The sequence below is a fragment of the Mobula hypostoma genome, chromosome 6 (genome assembly GCF_963921235.1).
Source record: "Mobula hypostoma chromosome 6, sMobHyp1.1, whole genome shotgun sequence".
Taxonomy (NCBI): Eukaryota; Metazoa; Chordata; class Chondrichthyes; order Myliobatiformes; family Myliobatidae; genus Mobula; species Mobula hypostoma.
Window position 1 is genome coordinate 182,370,240 of NC_086102.1, and position 19,913 is coordinate 182,390,152.

At 40.8% G+C, this 19,913-nt stretch overlaps 1 protein-coding gene across 3 annotated transcripts in view; it reads right to left on the bottom strand.

Annotated features, from left to right (window-relative positions):
* The window catches only part of abcb11a (ATP-binding cassette, sub-family B (MDR/TAP), member 11a), a 113,089-nt gene that overhangs the window by 27,442 nt on the left and 65,734 nt on the right, over positions 1-19,913 (bottom strand). For 2 of the 3 annotated variants that reach the window (XM_063052374.1, XM_063052375.1), the window contains exons 14-19: positions 16,077-16,202; positions 12,564-12,767; positions 6,447-6,617; positions 5,420-5,621; positions 5,236-5,311; positions 1,375-1,486 (exon numbers count right to left, since the gene is read on the bottom strand). In XM_063052374.1, coding sequence (XP_062908444.1) covers positions 1,375-1,486; positions 5,236-5,311; positions 5,420-5,621; positions 6,447-6,617; positions 12,564-12,767; positions 16,077-16,202 — 891 coding nt within the window. The remainder of the gene's footprint in view (positions 1-1,374; positions 1,487-5,235; positions 5,312-5,419; positions 5,622-6,446; positions 6,618-12,563; positions 12,768-16,076; positions 16,203-19,913) is intronic. The other variant, XM_063052376.1, reaches the window with a different exon arrangement.

Consider the following 19,913-nt stretch of genomic DNA (forward strand, 5'->3'; position numbering starts at 1 on the left):
TTTCTGATTGGACACTGAACCCATGAACACCACCTCACTACTTCTTTATTTCTATTTTTTGCACTACTTGTTTAACACTTAGTATTTATATAGGCATCCGTCAGTCTCGTGAGACCATGGATTTGCACCTTGGAAGGTTTCCGGGGCGCAGGCCTGGGCAAGGTTGTATGGAAGACCGGCAGTTGCCCATGCTGCAAGTCTCCCCTCTCCACGACACCGATGTTGTCCAAGGGAAGGGCACTAGGGTCGGTACAGCCTGGCACCGGTGTCATCGCAGAGCAATGTGTGGTTAAGTGTCTTGCTCAAGGACACAGCACGCTACCTCAGCTTAGGCTCAAACTAGCGACCTTCAGATCACCAGACTGACACCTTAACCTCTTGGCCACACACCAACACATTTAATACCTACATTAACTGTAATTTATATTTTTGTTCTTCTCAGTTGTTATGTATTGTGGAAAGTTGGAGGTTGTTTGGGTGTTCCGGTGCTCTGCAGTCTCCAAGAGGATTCCAGGAGGCAGAGGCAGCAGGCGCAAACCTCGTAGCGAGCAGGCTGCAGGACGAGGGGCAAGTTGATGTTCGGCTCCATTTCGCCAGTTAAAGCTTCCATTGTTTGCCGATTAAAGCAACAAGGAAGATCGAAGCATCGAAGCGAGCGCAGAGGGTGAGCGAGCGCCGGGTGCTTGCCTTTTGATTGGTTGCTCTGTACCGGAGAGGGGAGATCCTGCCGCTGCACCAGGAATGCACTTCCTGGAATGGCGGTAGAGGCAAATATATTAGAGACATTTGGATAGGCATATGGATGTAAGGAAGATGGAAGCATCTGGACATGGTGTAGGTAGGAGGGATTTGTGCTTGAATGATTTTGATTTGCTGGTTCGGCACAACATTTTGGGCCAAATAGCCTATTCCTGTACTGTACTGTTTTATGCAGATTTCTAGTTCTGGAGAAAAAGCTGACTTCCTACACAACATTTTTTAGAATTTAATTATAAATGCAATTGCTCCAAAGGGAGTACATCATTTGTTCTGCAATCTGAACAAAATATTACCTTGTGTAAAGCATATTGAGTTTCCATATTACCGAAACAAGTAACATTAACACTTTTTAAAAGACTACATTTTAGTTATGAAATATTTAGGAGCGTAGTAATGAATAGCCATTTTTTTTTCAGAACAATCTACGGAGGACAATAAAGAATGCATATGGAAAGAACTGCATTAAATTGCTTGATTTTGAGGAAAGTACATGACCTGATTTACATTATATATTCATTTTATATGATAAATTTCAAAATTCCTGTGTAAACAGTAATAAATGCGAAGTAAGGTATTCAATAATACTCTCTACTTCAGATAAATAGAATTTACAACCTTGTCTTCATCCTCAAGATATCCGGATTGACGTCGGATAACTGAAGCAACATCTCCAGGCACAGACAGATCAGAAAGTGGGTGAGATCTGGAACGCTGACGAATCGATGCTCTGCAAGTGTACATGTATGGTTGGTTCAAAATGTACTTACACTTTTCAATATGCATTGTAAACTTACAGATGTTTCAGGACGACTCATTGAAAATTATAAAGTACACAAATTTTGATTCTTTTTTTTTTGCTTTCTCTCGTCCTTTATCATAATTGAAGCTTAGCTAAAATTGAAGAATTTAACTAAATCAAACTGTCTGAAAACAAAAAAAAAGAATTTAAAGTTGATACAAATAAGCACCAAGATAGCGTAGTGGTTAGTGCGACACCATGAAAGCTCAGGGCATTCAGGAGATCAGAGTTCAATTCTGATCATCATCTGTAGGGAGTCTGTACGTCCTCCCCGTGGAATGCATGGGTTTTCTCTGGGAGCTCTGGTTTCCTCCCACAGTTCAAAGACATACCCGTTAAGCAGTTAATTGGTCATTGTGAACTGTCAGGTGATTAGGCTAGCATCAAATCAGAGTTTGCCGGACGGCATGGCTTGAAGGATCGGAAGGGCATATTCTGTGCTGCATCCCAATATTTAAACAAACCGAAACAAGTCCCAGGATAATATTATCCTTCATGCATCTGCATCCACTCTATGGGAATTATAGTAACTTGTATATTATTGTGAAGCTTGGTTGTTTTAGATACTGAAAATAATACTCATAGATGATATCAATTCTTGGAATATTGCTTTCTAATCCAGATTTTCACTGAATCCAGAGTAAAAATCATCCCAGATGTAAATGGATTTCTATTTTACCAGAAGAATTAACTTGTGTCCTTAAAAACATAAAAAAAGGCAGCATGGAAGTTGGTTTCTTAAAGGAGCAGAAAGTCTTTCAAGATTAGAAAAAAAGCAAAAAAAAAATTATTAGGCTTCAGCAGAAGCTGAGGTGCCCAATGAGTAAATATTTGGGAATTAAGACTGGAATTAAGGTCTCAAAACATTATTTACCACATGATGGTGTTGTTTTCCCAAGCAGGTGTGTTCTGTTTGCTCTCCACCATTAGAATGCAACACATGGCAAAAGAGAAGAGAGAAGTCACTGCTGGTTCAGAGGGAGTGGAAAAGGAAAATCTTTGTCACTGAAATGGAAACTGACCCATTGCTGGAAGGCGTATCGAAGCTTTTTTTCATAATAGCTAACATTAAAGTTTTAATGGAAAAGGCTGAATAAGAAAATAGGGAAGCAATTACTAAGTAGTCCTTCATATTCATTAATTTAGAATATAGAATATAAAATAAGAGAAAATCTGCAGGTGCTGGAAATCCAAAACAACACACACAAAATGCTGGAAGAACTCAGCAGGCCAGGCAGCACCTATGGAAAAGAGTACGGTCGACATTTCAGGCCGAGACACTCCAGCAGGACTGGAGAAAAAAAAAATGAGGAGTCAGAGTTAAAAGGTAGGGAGAGGGGAGGGAGAAACACAAGGTGATAGAAGAAATAGGAGAGTACATGATGCTGTGTTGACCTTACAGCCTACTCTAAGACCAATCTTGCCCTTCCTTCCCTCATAACCATCCATTTTTCTATCATCCATTTGCATATCTTAGAGTTTCTTAAATGTACCTAATATATTTGCCTCTACCATTACCCCTGGCAGGGCATTCCACACACCCACTACTCTGTAAAAACCTACCTCTGACATCCCCCTCTACTTTTCACCAACGACCTTAAAATTATGGCCCTTAGTATTAGCCATTACCACCAAGGGAAAATGTCCCTGGTTATCCACTCTATCCCTGCCTCTTATCATATTGTACATCCCTACCAAGTCATCTCTCATCCTCCTTTGTTCCAAAGAGAAAAGGTCTAGATTGCTTAGCCTTTCCCCAAAAGACACACTGTCTAATCCAGCCAGCATCCTGGTAAATCTCTGTTGCACCCTCTCTAAAGCTTCCACATCTTTTCATAATGAGGAAACCAGAAGGGAACACAGTATTCCAAGTGTGTCTAGCCTGGGTTTTATACCTTGTGGCTCTTGAACTCAATCCCCTGACTAATGAAGACAACACACCATACACCTTCTTCACAACTCTGTCAGGAAACTTTGAGAGATTAATGGACGTGGACCCCCAAATCCTTCTGTTCCTCCACGCTGCTAAGAATCCTGCCACTAGCTCTATATTCTGCGAATAATTATTTGTGAGTTACGAAAATTTACTTTGTTAGCAAATCTAATTTGTAGTAAGCTGGATATGATTCTAACAAATGGTCTACAGTATTTTTTATAAGACTGAAAGTAAAAGCTCAACTTTTATATTCTATGTCCTGGCCTTTGAAGGCATGCGTAAGAAGGAAAGCCTTCTTCTCTCTGTGTCATGTACCACTTTAAGGGAACTATGGACTTGAATCTAAGTGTCTCTGTTCATCAACGTTCCTAACACCCTATCATTTACTACTAATATTCTATCCCTATTTGACTTTCCAATGCATCACCTTTCCATCTCCTAAAGCCCAATTTTCCAACTGATCTACATCTTGCTGTAACACCAGAGAACATTCCTGACCATTCGTTATAAATAACAATACATTTTCTAACGAAATTTGTGAGCAGCAGCAGCCTTTAGAATGGCTCCTTTGGTCCAGGTCAAGCTCTTCTAATGTGCCAGTCACCAATCGGCTCATTTGAAGGATACAGCAGTTCTTTCCCGTTGGTTGCCTTGTGTGCCTTGGCACTGGTGTCTGGGTTCTGGTGTCTCAGGGGCTTTCCTTTGCCTCGGGACACTGAGATCACGGCCAGTGGGAAAGTATGCTGCAGGTACAGGAGGGCTCACGTGCACTCTTAGCTAAACATCTGTTGAATGTTTAGTCATAGTCATAGTCATACTTTATTGATCCCGGGGGAAATTGGTTTTCGTTACAGTTGCACCATAAATAATTAAATAGTAATATGTAAATTATGCTGGGAAATAATTCCAGGACCAGCCTATTGGCTCAGGGTGTCTGACCCTCCAAGGAAGGAGTTGTAAAGTTTGATGGCCACAGGCCATCAGTTTTGTAGTTTGTCTAGCTTAGGGAGACTTGGATGTCTGGTTGAATGTTTTACTGTTTGTCTGTAAATAACTGAGTAACGTGCTTATTTATAATCAGTGTCTTCTGTCCCACTCACCAAACATGTGAACCTGCTTCCTCATAACAATATGTGATATGCAAGCCAGGGTAGTACTATATGGAGAGCAAGCTGTTGCCCATGCAGCAAGCTCCCCCTCTCTATGCAGCTGATGAACTCAAAGGAACAGCAGAGACCGATATAGTTTGGCACCAGTGGTGTTGGAGGAGTTGCCAGTCAGCATTGTTCTCTATGTAGGACTGCCTTGGGGGCTCCAGCTCCGGATTTTTCCCGTGGGGTTTACTCCATCAGTGGGTATAGCCGCTAGGCAGTGGAGGTTTAAGTTCAACATTTTCCTTCTCCTAGGTGAGCTGACAACCCCGACTGAAGAGCTCCAACTGCCAGAAGCAACTGGTTTTAAGGCGCCAGGAACCCACCCTTGCCCATCCTCCTGTCAGTAGAAACAGTTCCTCTGGGCTTAGTAGCTAAGCCACACGTGAAGGCCAGGAGCCGGACTTGGTTGGTCAGAGACTATTTGAGATGCGAGCCATTGGGAGCATTTAATAGGTAGTAGGAGCTTGTCCCTACCACCTCCCCGGCTATGATAACCATAAGGAACCAGCAGCCTTTAACATTGCACTTATTTGAATACAAGGACAATCCTGACCCAAGTTTTCTGTAGTATATTATCTGCTTCCTACCGTGAGCTTGAACGAGTACTCCCATGCCTGATGAACTGCTGCTTTTCACTTGCTCTTTCTTCAGCTGTAGAACCTGCTGCCATTAAGAAATTCAGCATGTTGACTAAACAACATTTCAAAAATCATCCAGTGATGTTTTGTTTTGAATAAAATATTTCAAGTAAAATAATTTTAAATTGCTTACTTTGTCTTCTCTTTTCATTGAGAGCTTGGTCTCCCTGAGTTTGTAGAGTTACTAATGTGAAATAAACCCCTTTTCTCTCAAGCAGTTCTGCATGTTTCCCCCTTTCTACAGCTCTTCCATGTTCAAAGCCAATGATCACATCAACATTTCTTATTGTGGATAGTCGATGAGCAATGGAGATAGTTGTTCGACCCATCCGAACCTTCGCACAAAAGTAATGCTTTGCTTTTCAAATATTCTGCTCTTAGCTTGTGTCAATATGCAATTATTTACTAAATTAAACCACCACAGTAATGCCACAGTAATTATAGCTTAGTTAAAGTTGAAGAATTTAACAAAATAAAACAGTTTAACAAATTTAAAAATTGATACAAACGAGCACCCAGTACAGTGTAGTGGTTTGTGCAACAGATTACAGCTCAGGGCATCGGAATTCAGGGTTCAATTCCAACGTCATCTGTAAGGAGTCCGTACGTCCTCCCTGTGGAATGTGTGGGTTTTCTGCGGGTATTTGGGTTTCCTCCCACAAGTCCAAAGATGTACGGGTAGGTTAATTCGTCATTGTAAATTGTCCTGTGATTGGGTTAGGTTAAATTGAGGTTGTTGGGGGTTGCTGGGTGGTGTGGCTCAAAGGCCCACAAGGGCCTATTCAACACTGTATCTCAATGAAAAAAATAACTGATACTGAGCTTCAATTTAATCATTTAGACACACACCAGCAATAACATAAGAGATTATCGTAGAGACATATGATAAGGCTCTTCCCAAAGGTTTAAAAAAAAGGATATCAAATCAAGAGATGGACAAAGGAAAGTAATATGCATTGAGGCAGATGAGGTTAGGAAGTTAAATCTTGGGCAGGGAGTCAAAAAGAACAGAAAAAATAAAGTGGGTCAGAATGCACCAAACACCAGAATCACAAGAGCTGAGAATCCAGGGAAATTGTAAAGATGAACGAAATATCAATGATTGCCATTTCTTAGTGCTATAGGTCATTTGATAAATGTAATTTTCCAATTAAACAAACCTTATCAAGTGCCATTTGAACGATTGCCTCACTCTCGTTGTCCAATGCAGATGTTGCCATATCCAGCAGCAGAATTTTGGGATTCCTCACAAGAGCTCGAGCAATGGCAATACGTTGTTTTTGACCCCCGCTCATTTGCCCTCCGCCTTCTCCTACAAGAGTGTTAAATTTCTGAGAAAAATTATGAATAAGCAAACGTGAGTTGTTCATATTACCAAGGACAACTGTGAAGCATAATGTCTTTGAAATTCTACCGTATGGTGCAACATCTAGAGAAACTAAATATCGTAATTTCTAAGAATAAAATGCTTAGAAAGGAAATTTGGGAAACACTGTTCCCTCTAAGCTGTGTGGGTGCATGGCCACGCAGTAACTGAAATACTCCTGCACACACAGCCTTTGCTGTTATATAGCTGGAGTTTTCTTCTATGTAACGCTAATATAACTTTGAAATTATGCTAATATAATTTTGAAACTTATGTTAATATAATTGTGAAATATCTGTATTATGTACTAATGAATATAATCCATACATTTTCTAAATAATCAATGTACCACTACTTTGAAACATTTTAGAGCTTCAATGTATTTGCATTGTCACTGTAACAGCTTTGAGAGTCCTATGGACTCGGACCCCAAGATCCCTCTAATCCTCCACACTGCCAAGTGTCTTACCATTAATACTATATTCTGCCATCATATTTGACCTACCAAAATGAACCACTTCACACTTATCTGGGTTGAACTCCATCTGCCACTTCTCAGCCCAGTTTTGCATTCCATCAATGTCCCGCTGTAACCTCTGACAGCCCTCCACACAATCCACAACACCCCCAAACTTTGTGTCATCAGCAAATTTACTAACCCATTCCTCCACTTCCTCATCCAGGTTATTTATAAAAATCACAAAGAGTAGGGGTCCCAGAACAGATCCCTGAGTCACACCACTGGTCACTGACCTCCATGCAGGATATGACCCATCTACAACCACTCTTTGCCTTCTGTGGGCAAGCCAGTTCTGGATCCACAAAGCAATGTCCCCTTGGATCCCATGCCTCCTTACTTTCTGAATAAGCCTTGGATGGGGTACCTTAAAGAGATGCCTTGCTGAAATGCCTTTGCCCATTCTTCCAATTTCTCTAAGTCCTGCAGTAATTACAATGCTTCCTCAGCACTACCTACCCCTCCACGTATCTTTGTATCATCCACAAACCTTTGTCACAAAGCCACCAATTCCATTATGCAAATCACTAACAAACAATGTGAAAAGTGACGGTCCCAATACTGACCACTAAGGAACACCAGTAGTCACTGGAAGCCAAACAGAAATGGTCATTTTTATTCCCACTCACTGCCTGCATTCCTCTATCCATGCCAGTATCTTTCCTCTAACGCCATAGGATTTTATCTTCTTAAGCAGCCTCATGTGTGGCATCTTATCAATTGCCTTCTGAAAACCCAAGTAAATAACATCCACTGCCTCTACTTTGTCCACCCTGTTGGTTACTTCCTTGAAGAACTCTAGCAGATTAGTCAGGCAAGATTTCCCTTCACAGAAACCATGCTGACTTTGACTTATTTTATCATTTGTCTTCAAGTACCTCGAGACCTCATCCTTAATAATAGACTCCAACACTTTCCCAGCCACTAAGGTTAGGCTAAATGGCCTATAATTTACTTCCTTTTGCTTTCCTCCCTTCTTAAAGAGTAGAGTGACATTTGCAATCTTCCAGTCCTCCGGGACCATGCCAGAATTAAGTGCTTCTTGAAAGATCATGACCAGTGCATCCGTTCTCTCTTCAGCAAACTCTTTTAGGGATGCAGTCCATCTGGTTCAGGTAACTCATCCACCTTAAGACCTCTGAGATTGCCTAACACTTTTTCCTTTTTAATTGCAATGGCACGCACTCCTGCTCCCTGACACTTACGGACTCCTGGTACACTGCTAGTGTCTTTCACAGTGAAGACAGATGCAAAGTACCCATTTAGTTCATTTACCATTTTTTTGTCCCCCAGTACTACCTCACCAGCATCATTTTCCAGTGGGCCAATATTAACTTTCACTTCCCTTTTATTCTTTATATAACTGAAATAATTTTTTGTATCCTGCTTTATATCATCGGCTAGCTTGCCCTTATATTTCATCTTTTCCCTTCTTATAGCTTTTATAGTCGAATTTTGTTGGATTTTAAAAGCTTCCCAATCATTCAACTTCCCACTCACTTTTGCTACCTTATATGCCCTTTCCTTCATTTTTATGCAAACCTTAATTTCCTTTGTCAGCCACAGTTGCCTACCCCTTTCATTTGAGAACTTCTTCCTCTGTGGGACATATCTATCCTGTGCCTTGTGAACTATTCCCAGAAACTTCAGCCATCTCTGCTCTGCCATTAACCCCGCCAGTATCCTCCTCCAATCTACCTGGCAAGCTCCTCTCTCATGCCTTTGTAATTCTTTTTATTCAATTGTGATACATAGAAACATAGAAACATAGAAAATAGGTGCAGGAGTAGGCCATTCAGCCCTTCGAGCCTGCACCGCCATTCAGTATGATCATGGCTGATCATCCAACTCAGAACCCTGTACCTGCCTTCTCTCCATACCCCCTCATTCCTTTAGCCACAAGGGCCATATCTAACTCCCTCTTAAATATAGTCAATGAACTGGCCTCAACTGTTTCCTGTGGCAGAGAATTCCACAGATTCACCACTCTCTGTGTGAAGAAGTTTTTCCTCATCTCGGTCCTAAAAGGCTTCCCCTTTATCCTCAAACTGTGACCCCTCATTCTGGTCTTCCCCAACATCGGGAACAATCTTCCTGCATCTAGCCTGTCCAATCCCTTTAGAATTTTATACGTTTCAATCAGATCCCCACTTAATCTTCTAAATTCCAGACAGTACAAGCCTAGTCAATCCAGTCTTTCATCATATGAAAGTCCTGCCATCCCAGGAATCAATCTGGTGAACCTTCTTTGTACTCCCTCTACGGCAGGAATATCTTTCCTCAGATTAAGGGACCAAAACTGCACACAATACTCCAGGTGTGGTCTCACCAAGGCTTTGTACAACTGCAGTAGTACCTCCCTGCTCCTGTACTCGAATCCTCTAGCTATGAATGCCATTCGCCTTTTTCACTGCCTGCTGTACCTGCATGCCCACTTTCAATGACTGGTGTATAATGACACCCAGGTCTCGTTGCACCTCCTCTTTTCCTAATCGGCCACCATTCAGATAATAATCTGTTTTCCTGTTTTTGCCACCAAAATGGATAACCTCACATTTATCCACATTAAATTGCATCTGCCATGAATTTGCCCACTCACCCAACCTATCCAAATCATCCTGCATCCTCTTAGCATCCTCCTCACTGCTAACACTGCCGCCCAGCTTCATGTCATCTGCAAACTTGGCGATGCTGCATTTAATTCCCTCGTCTAAGTCATTAATATATATTGTAAACAACTGGGGTCCCAGTACTGAGCCTTGCGGTACCCCACTAGTCACCGCCTGCCATTCTGAAAAGGTCCCGTTTATTCCCACTCTTTGCTTCCTGTCTGCCAACGAATTCTCTATCCACGTCAATACCATACCCCCAATACCGTGTGCTTTAGGTTTGCACACCAATCTCCTGTGTGGGACCTTGTCAAAAGCCTTTTGAAAATCCAAATATACCACATCCACTGGTTCTCCCCTATCCACTCTACTAGTTACATCCTCAAAAAATTCTATGAGACTCATCAGACATGATTTTCCTTTCACAAATCCATGCTGACTTTGTCCGATGATCTCACTGCTTTCCAAATGTGCTGTTATCACATCTTTGATAACTGACTCTAGCATTTTCCCCACCACTGATGCTAGACTAACCGGTTTATAAATCCCCGGTTTCTCTCTCCCTCCTTTTTAAAAAGTGGGATTACATTAGCCACCCTCCAATCCTCAGGAACTAGTCCAGAATCTAAAGGGTTTTGAAAGATTATCACTAATGCATCCACTATTTCTTGGGCTACTTCCTTAAGCACAGATGTAGACCAACTGGCCCTGGGGATTTATCTGCCTTTAATCCCTTCAATTTACCTAACACCACATCCCTACTAACATGTATTTCCCACAGTTCCTCCATCTCACTAGACCCTCTGTCCCCTACTATTTCCGGAAGATTATTTATGTCCTCCTTAGTGAAGACAGAACCAAAGTAGTTATTCAATTGGTCTGCTGTGTCCTTGTTCCCCATAATCAATTCACCTGTTTCTGTCTGTAAGGGACCTACATTTGTCTTAACTAATCTTTTTCTTTTCACATATCTATAAAAGCTTTTACAGTCAGTTTTTATGTTCCCTGCCAGTTTTCTCTCATAATCTCTTTCCCCTTTCCTAATTAAGCCCCTTATCCTCCTCTGCTGGGCTCTGAATTTCTCCCGGTCCTCAGGTGAGCCGTTTTTTCTGGCTAATTTGTATGTTTCTTCTTTGGAATTGATACTATCCCTAATTTCCCTTGTCAGCCACGGGTGCACTACCTTCCCTGATTTATTCTTTTGCCAAACTGGGATGAACAATTGTTGTAGTTCATCCATGCGATTTTTAAATGCTTGCCATTGCATATCCACCGTCAACCCTTTAAGTATCATTTGCCAGTCTACCTTAGCTAATTCACATCTCATACCTTCAAAGTTACCCTTCTTTAAGTTCAGAACCTTTGTTTCTGAATTAACTATATCACTCTCCATCTTAATGAAGAATTCCACCATATTATGGTCAATCTTACCCAAGGGGCCTCTCATGATAAGATTGCTAATTAACCCTTCCTCATTGCTCAATACCCAATCTAGAATTGCCTGCTCTCTAGTTGGTTCCTTGACATGTTGGTTCAAAAAACCATTCCGCATACATTCCAAGAAATCCTCTTCCTCAGCACCCTTACCAATTTGGTTCACCCAATCTATATGTAGATTGAAGTCACCCATTATAACTGCTGTTCCTTTATTACACCCATTTCTAATTTCCTGTTTAATGCCCTCCCCAACCTCACTAATACTGTTAGGTGGCCTGTACACAACTCCCACCAGCGTTTTCTGCCCCTTAGTGTTATGCAGCTCTACCCGAATCGATTCCATATCTTCCCGGCTAATGTTCTTCCTTTCGATTGCGTTAATCTCCTCCCTAACAAGCAATGCTACCCCACTTCCTTTTCTTTCATGTCTATCCCTCCTGAATATTGAATATCCCTGAATGCTGAGCTCCCATCCTTGGTCACCCTGGAGCCATGTCTCTGTGATCCCAACTATATCATATTCATTAATAACAAACTGCACTTTTAATTCATCCACCTTATTACGAATGCTCCTTGCATTGACACACAAAGTTTTCAGGCTTGCTTTTACAACACTCCAGGCCCTTATACAATTATGTTGAAAAGTGGTCTTTTTTGATTTTTGCCCTGGATTTGCCGGCCTGTCACTTTTACTTTTCACCTTACTACTTTTTGCTTCTACCCTCATTTTACACCCCTCTGTCTCTCTGCACTTGTTCCCATCCCCCTGTTGTGAACTAACCTCCTCTCTCCTAGTCTCTTTAATTTGATTCCCACCCCCCAACCATTCTAGTTTAAAGTCACCTCAGTAGCTCTCGCAAATCTCCCCACCAGGATATTGGTCCCCCTAGGATTCAAGTGTAACCCGTCCTTTTTGTACAGGTCACACCTGCGCCAAAAGAGGTCCCAATGATCCAAAAACTTGAATCCCTGCCCCCTGCTCCAATCCCTCAGCCATGCATTTATCCTCCACCTCATTGCATTCCTACTCTCACCGTTGCGTAGCACAGACAGTAATCCCGAGATTACTACCTATGTGAGTTATGCTTCTACCTTTCCAAATGCAGTATGAATTCAATCATATTATGATCACAGCCTCCTAAGGGTTCCTTTACGTTAAGCTCCTTAATAAAATCTAGGTTATTACACAACACCCAATCTAAAATAGCCTTTCATTATAGGTGTAAGATTCTTACAGAAATTAATTAAGGCAGGTTTAATTGCTTTGTCTGGGAGCCTGTTCCATAGAGGTATCTTGCTATTGGGGATTACACCTACTTTTGTTACACAACAAAATGGTAAGTGGTACCTCTGGCAGATCCATAATGAAATTATAAGCATTGGCTTCCTTGGTTGCTCTGATAATCTCATCCTTTGTCACATTGTCACGACCATATCGAATATTCTCCTCAATGGTGGTGGCAAACAAGACAGGCTCCTGTTCAACAATCCCAATCAAAGAACGCAGCCACTGAATATTTAAAGAGCGGATGTCATGACCGTCCAGAGTGATCTGCAAAAAAATATATAACAGATACAATAAATAATTATTCAGAATAGAGAAACAGAACGCTGGAAGAACTCAACAGGTCAAGCAACATCAGTAGAGGCGAAGTGTGTGATTTACAGATGCAGCATACCTGTAGGAGTCTTCCAGTAATCTGAATTAGTACTAGATTTCAGCATTTGAAATAACTTTGTCATGAATGAAATAGAAAGATTTTATATTAAAATATTACCTCATTGCAATAGAGATATTATTTCAAATGCAATATATAAAATATTATACATTATTTTCAGAATAGTCTATGTGTTGAATATGAGATGGTTTAAATTGAATCACAAACACAAAATGTTAAATATAAATTTTTTATAAGTGCACAATTAATTTATGTTTTTATCAAAATAAGATAGACATCTTTCTCTTCTCAGATAATTTAACTATTGCTTCTTCCCAAAGAAATAATACATTTCTACAAGACAACTGACGACTATGGTGCAACCAAATGGATTTCATAGCAGTTAGCTTATTTTTTAAAGTATAGAGAATTAATTTACTTTAAAGTTATGGTGATTAATATACTAAGTGTATTGAGCAATTTCTGTGCAGAAAATTCTCCACGGTATTGAGATAAATGGCAGCTAAGTATTGATATTCTGTTGCTGTTACTGAGAAGAATATTACCCAAACATTTCCATCTTTTTTTGTGAAAGGTGGGAAAGGATCTTTTGCATTTAACTGAGTAGGTAGCAAGGCCTCAATTTCTACAAAGTAGTACTCCCTTAGTATTGTCATCTTTATTAAAGCTTTTATGACAAAGCTGTTGAGTTTCCTGTTGAGGGAGAGTGCAGAGCACACCAGGGTGTCAGCATGCAAGATACTCACTGAACTTTATTGACAACCCTGCTTGTACAGTATGTGAACTCCTTCCATGTAGGAGTGGCATAGAAATACCACTATTAACTACACCTACAAAACCATGTTCAGTTCTGTAGAAGATTGCTTATTAGGGAGGACTCTTATTGAAGATTATTTGTTAATTTATAGTAAATATATGACGGTTGCAAATGTGAAACACAAATTAAATTGCTAGAAAATCTTAATCTGTTATCCTGGTGAGGCTGCTTGATATATAAAAATATGATATTGACATAGGATTCAATAATTGGCTTAGATCTCCCAGTCCACTGTTTAGTTTTTGGTTTTGATGCAAAAGAAATCCCTTCATCTTTTGTTTATGAGAACAAATTTAAAAACTTGGACATTCTGTGATACAAGCTCTGACAAGTTTTGCTCTCAGTTAGCTGTAGTTGGAGTTTTTTAAAACTATAAATGCAAATAGAACAGTGTTAGGAATAGATTCACCAGTAGGTGAAATTTGTTTATTAACATGTTTCATACATGGGAATTCAAACACAATGTTAATTCCCAACCAAAATTCAATAACATAGTAACAACCTGAGGTAAAAAATAATATCTAAATTTACTGAACACTGCAGGCATGAATATAGGTGACCATCTCTAGCAGAAATAGTGATAATGCGGTTCATTTAAAGTGAAACAATATGTCTCTAACCGAAATATAAAGTTTACCATTTTAACCAGAGCTAGAGAATCATTGGCATTTAGACCATAGACGATAAGATATGGGAGCAGAATTAGGCCATTCAGCCCATTGGGTCTGTTCTGCCATTCAGTCATGGCTGATAATTTCAACCCCATTGTTCTGCCTTCTCCTTTTGTCCCTTTGATTAGTCAACAACCCTTCAATCTCTGTCTCGACTATATCCAATGACTTGGCTTCCACAGCCCTCTGTGGTAATGAATTCCATAGATTCACCACCACCTGGCTGAAGAAATTACTCTAGCTTAAAAAAAACCCACAGTTTTAATGGGACATTCTTAATCAGAGGCTGTGCTCTGTGATCCTAAACTATACCACTAATGGAAACATCCTCCCCCATCTACTCTATCCAGGACTTTCAGTATCCAGTAGGTTTCAGTGAGATCTCCATCTTTCAGCATCATATATTAAGCCTTTCATTCCCGGGATCATTCTTGTAAACCTCCTCCAGACCCTCTCCCAACACCAGCACATCCTCCCTTGGATACGGGCAAATTGCTCATGGTATTCCAATGCAGTCTGGCCAGTGCCTTATAAAACCACAGCAGAACATCCTTGCTTCTATACTCTGCTCCTCTTGAAATGCATGTTAACATTGCATTTGCCTTCTTTACTACTGAATCACCTGCAAATTAAACCGTCCTGAACTAGGACTTCAGGGTCCTTTTGCACCTCTAATTTCTGAATTTCTTTACCATTTAGAAAATAGTTTACAGATTTATTATTCCTGTACATAACCCCACACATCCCGACACCATATTCCATCTGCCACTCCTTTGTCCACTCTCCAACTGGTCCAAGTCCTTCTGCAGACTCCCTGCCTCCATGATACTATTTGTACCCCGACCTATCTGGGTATCATCTGCAAACTTGGCCACAATGCCATAGTTTTTCCATACAGATTATTAATGTATGAATTGAAGGTTCTGGTCCAGACATTGACCCCTACAGAACTCCACTGGTCACTGCCATTCATCAGGGAAATGGCCCTTTTATGTTCACCCTCTGAATTCTGCCAATCTGTCAATCTTCTATCTATACTATTAGCTTGCCTCTTATCTTATCAGCTTCATGTATGGCATTTCATCAAAGGCCTTCACAAAATCCAATTAAATTAACATCCCCCAACTCTCCTTTGTCAAACCTGTTGACACCTTAAACAATTCTAACAGATTTTTCAGACCAACTCTCCCATCAATGAAACTGTTAATTTTGTCCTACTTTATCACATAATTGCAACATGGACTCTAAAATCTGATCAACCACCAAGGTCAAGTTAACCGACCTATAATCTCCTGTTGTTTGCCTTCCTCCCTTCTTAAACAGCACTGTCATATTTGCAATTTTCCTGTCCTCTGGGCCCCTCTCTGACATCAGTTATTCTTGAAAGATCACAATGAAAGCTCAATTTCAATGATTAGGAGAAGTTTGGATGGGTACATGAATGGTAGGGGTATGGAGGACTATGGTCCCAGTGGAGGTCGTGGGGAGTAGGCAGTTAAATGATTCGGCATGGACTAGATGGGCTTGTTTCCAAGCTGTACTTCTCTTTGACTCTACTAATATATCTACAATCTCTTTAGCTACCTCTTTTAAAACACTGGGGTGTAGTCAATCTGGCCCTGGTAACTTATCCAACTTTAGGCCTTATTTCTATCAAATTTATTTACATTTTTGGAAGCAATTTGAATACATACCATTCCTTGTTTGGGATCATAGAATCTCTGAATTAGCTCCACTGATGTGCTTTTACCAGATCCACTTGGTCCAACAAATGCTGTTGTTTCACTTGCTTTAATAACCATACTAAGTCGATCGAGAATCTGGGAAATGTGAATGTGAGACAACAAGATAAAGCTCCATGCAAAGGCAACTTAAAATATATTTGAGTAAAGAAAGGCAGTTATTGAAACAAACCAAACATTGTGAGCCTCAGTTGAATCTTTTTTTTTTATTATGCATTTTTAAAAATTAAGTAATGGGTGGAGGGATGGAGGTACATCTCTGTCAAAGGAGGTGTAAGGTGCTCCTTCCCTCTGCTAGCCTGCAGGTCACCCTTGGGCAAGGTGTAGCACCTGCTTAGCCCCTCTCCCACCCCCGATCTGGATCACATGAAGCCATACGAGTAGGTGGTGGCTAGCCATATGTTGATTATGTGACGACTGGCTACCCCGTTGCCTATTCTCTCCAAGTACTCTTTTAATAGCTGTATCAGTATTCAAAGTTCCAAGCTCAAAGTAAATTTATTATCGAAGTACATATATATCATCATAAACAACCCTGAGATTCAATTTCTTGCAGGCAGACAAATCTATAAAATAGTAACTATAACTGAATCAATGAAAAGCCACCCAAATAGAATGCAGAAGACAACAAACTGTGCAAATGCAGAAGAACAAACACTAATAAACAAGCAAACAAACAAATAAATAAATAAATAAGCAAACAATCAAGAAATAAATACTGAGAACACGGCATGAAGAGTCCTTGAAAGTGAGTCCATTGGTTGTGGGAACATTTCAATGATGGGCCATTAAAACTAGTAACAAGGAAACATAGAAACATAGAAAACCTACAGCACAATACAGGCCCTATCTTAGAAATTACTAGGGTTACGCATAGCCCCCTATTTTTCTAAGCTCCATGTACCTATCCAAAAGACGCTTAAAAAACCCTATTGTATCCGCCTCCACCACCGTTGACGGCAGCCCATTCCATGCACTCTGCGTAAAAAACTTACCCCTGATATCTCCTCTGTACTTCCAAGCACCTTAAAACTGTGCCCTCTCATGTTAGCTATTTCAGCCCTGGGAAAAAGCCTCTGACTATCCATATGATCAATGCCTCTCATCATCTTATACACCTCTATCAGGTCACCTCTCATCTTCCATCGCTCCAAGGGAAAAAGGCCGAGTTCACTCAACCTGTCTTCATAAAGCATGCTCCCCAATCCAGGCAACATCCTGGTAAATCTCCTCTGCACCCTTTCTATGGTTTCCACATTCTTCCCGTTGTGAGGCGATCAGAACTGAGCACAGTACTCCAAGTGGGGTCTGACCAGGGTCCTATATAGCTGCAACATTACCTCTCAGCTCCTAAATTCAATTCCATGGTTGATGAAGGCCAATGCACCGTATGCCTTCTTAACCACAGAGTCAACCTGCACAGCTGCTTTGAGTGTCGTATGGACTCGGACCCCAAGATCCCTCTGATCCTCCATACTACCAAGATTCTTACCATTAATATTATACTCTGCCATCATACTTGACCTACCAAAATGAACCACTTCACACTTATCTGGGTTGAACTCCATCTGCCATTTCTCAGCCCAGTTTTGCATCCTATCGATGTCCCGCTGTAACCTCTGACAGCCCTCCACACTATCCACAACACCCCCAACCTTTGTGTCATCAGCAAACTTACTAACCCATCCCTCCACTTCCTCATCCAGATCATTCATAAAAATCACGAAGAGTAAGGGTCCCAGAACAGATCCCTGAGGCACACCACTGTTCACTGACCTCCATGCAGAATATGACCCGTCTACAACCACTCTTTGCCTTCTGTGGGCAAGCCAGTTCTGGATCCACAAAGCAATGTCCCCTTGAATCCCATGCCTCCTTACTTTCTCAATAAGCCTTGCACGGGGTACCTTATCAAATGCCTTGCTGAAATCCATATACACTACATCTACTGCTCTTCCTTCATCAATGTGTTTCGTCACATCCTCAAAAAATTCAATCAGGCTCGTAAGGCATGACCTGCCCTTGCCAAAGCAATGCTGACTATTTCCAATCATATTATACCTCTCCAAATGTTCAAAAATCCTGCCTCTCAGGATCTTCTCCATCAACTTTTCAACCACTGAATTAAGACTCACTGGTCTATAATTTCCTGTGCCATCTCTACTCCCTTTCTTGAATAAGGGAACAACATCCACAACCCTCCAATCCTCCAGAACCTCTCCCATTCCCATTGATGATGCAAAGATCATCGCAGAGGCTCAGTAATCTCCATTCTTTTTCAATCTTTTTATTAAATTTCAAAATTAATAAACATAACGATAATAGTAATGATACAAAGAGATCAGGATTACATTAATAACGGTTAACATGTACAAGCACAGATTCCAAGTGACAAATATAGTTTAGCCTCCCAATCTCATAGCAACTAACTATGAAAAAGATATTTTATAAAGAGAAAAAAAAAACACCTAAACTAAAGAAAACTAAAATAAAAAAAACAAACAAAGAATGGGCTGTCATATTACAACAGCTGAAATTATTGTTTGTCGTTAACTCCGCTCCTCTATACATTAACAAAAAATTATGACAAAAGATTCGGAAAGGGTCAACTTACATCATATGAAAATATTGAATAAATGGCCTCCAAGTCTCTTCAAATTTAACCGAAGGATCCATAGTACCGCTATTAATTTTTTCCAAGTTTAGGCATGCTGTCGTTTGGGAAAACCATTGAAATGTAGTAGGGGGATTGGAATCTTTCCATTTAAGTAAAATGGATCTTCTAGCTACTAATGTAACAAATGCAATTAGACGACAAGCTGACGAGGATAAATGACTAGAGTCTATCACTGGTAGTCCAAAAATTGCAGTAATAGGATGTGGTTGTAAATCAATATGCAGAACTACTGAGATAATATCAAAAATATAAAACATAGAACAGTACAGCACAGTACAGGCCCTTCAGCCCACAATGTTGTGCCGACCTTTAAACCGTACCTCCCTATAACCCCCCACCTTAAATTCCTCCATATACCTGTCTAGCAGTCTCTTAAACTTCACTAGTGTATCTGCCTCCACCACTGACTCAGGCAGTGCATTCCACGCACCAACCACTCTCTGAGTAAAAAACCTTCCTCTAATATTCTCCTTGAACTTCCCACCCCTTACCTTAAAGCCATGTCCTCTTGTATTGAGCAGTGGTGCCCTGGGGAAGAGGCGCTGGCTATCCACTCTATCTATTCCTCTTATTATCTTGTACACCTCTATCATGTCTCCTCTCATCCTCCTTCTCTCCAAAGAGTAAAGCCCTAGCTCCCTTAATCTCTGATCATAATGCATACTCTCTAAACCAGGCAGCATTCTGGTGAGTCTCCTCTGTACCCTTTCCAATGCTTCCACATCCTTCCTATAGTGAGGCGACCAGAACTGGACACAGTACTCCAAATGTGGCCTAACCAGAGTTTTATAGAGCTGCATCATTACCCCGCGACTCTTAAACTCTATCCCTCGACTTATGAAAGCTAACACCCCATAACCTTTCTTAACTACCCTATCTACCTGTGAGGTAACTTTCAGGGATCTATGGACATGTACCCCCAGATCCCTCTGCTCCTCCACCCTACTAAGTATCCTGCCATTTACTTTGTACTCTGCCTTGGAGTTTGTCCTTCCAAAATGTACCACCTCACACTTCTCCGGGTTTTATGGTAAAGTTATGGTTCATCATAGCTGGGTCCCATGGTGGCATAGCAGTCAGCGTGATGCTTTGAAAGCTCAGGGCGTTGGAGT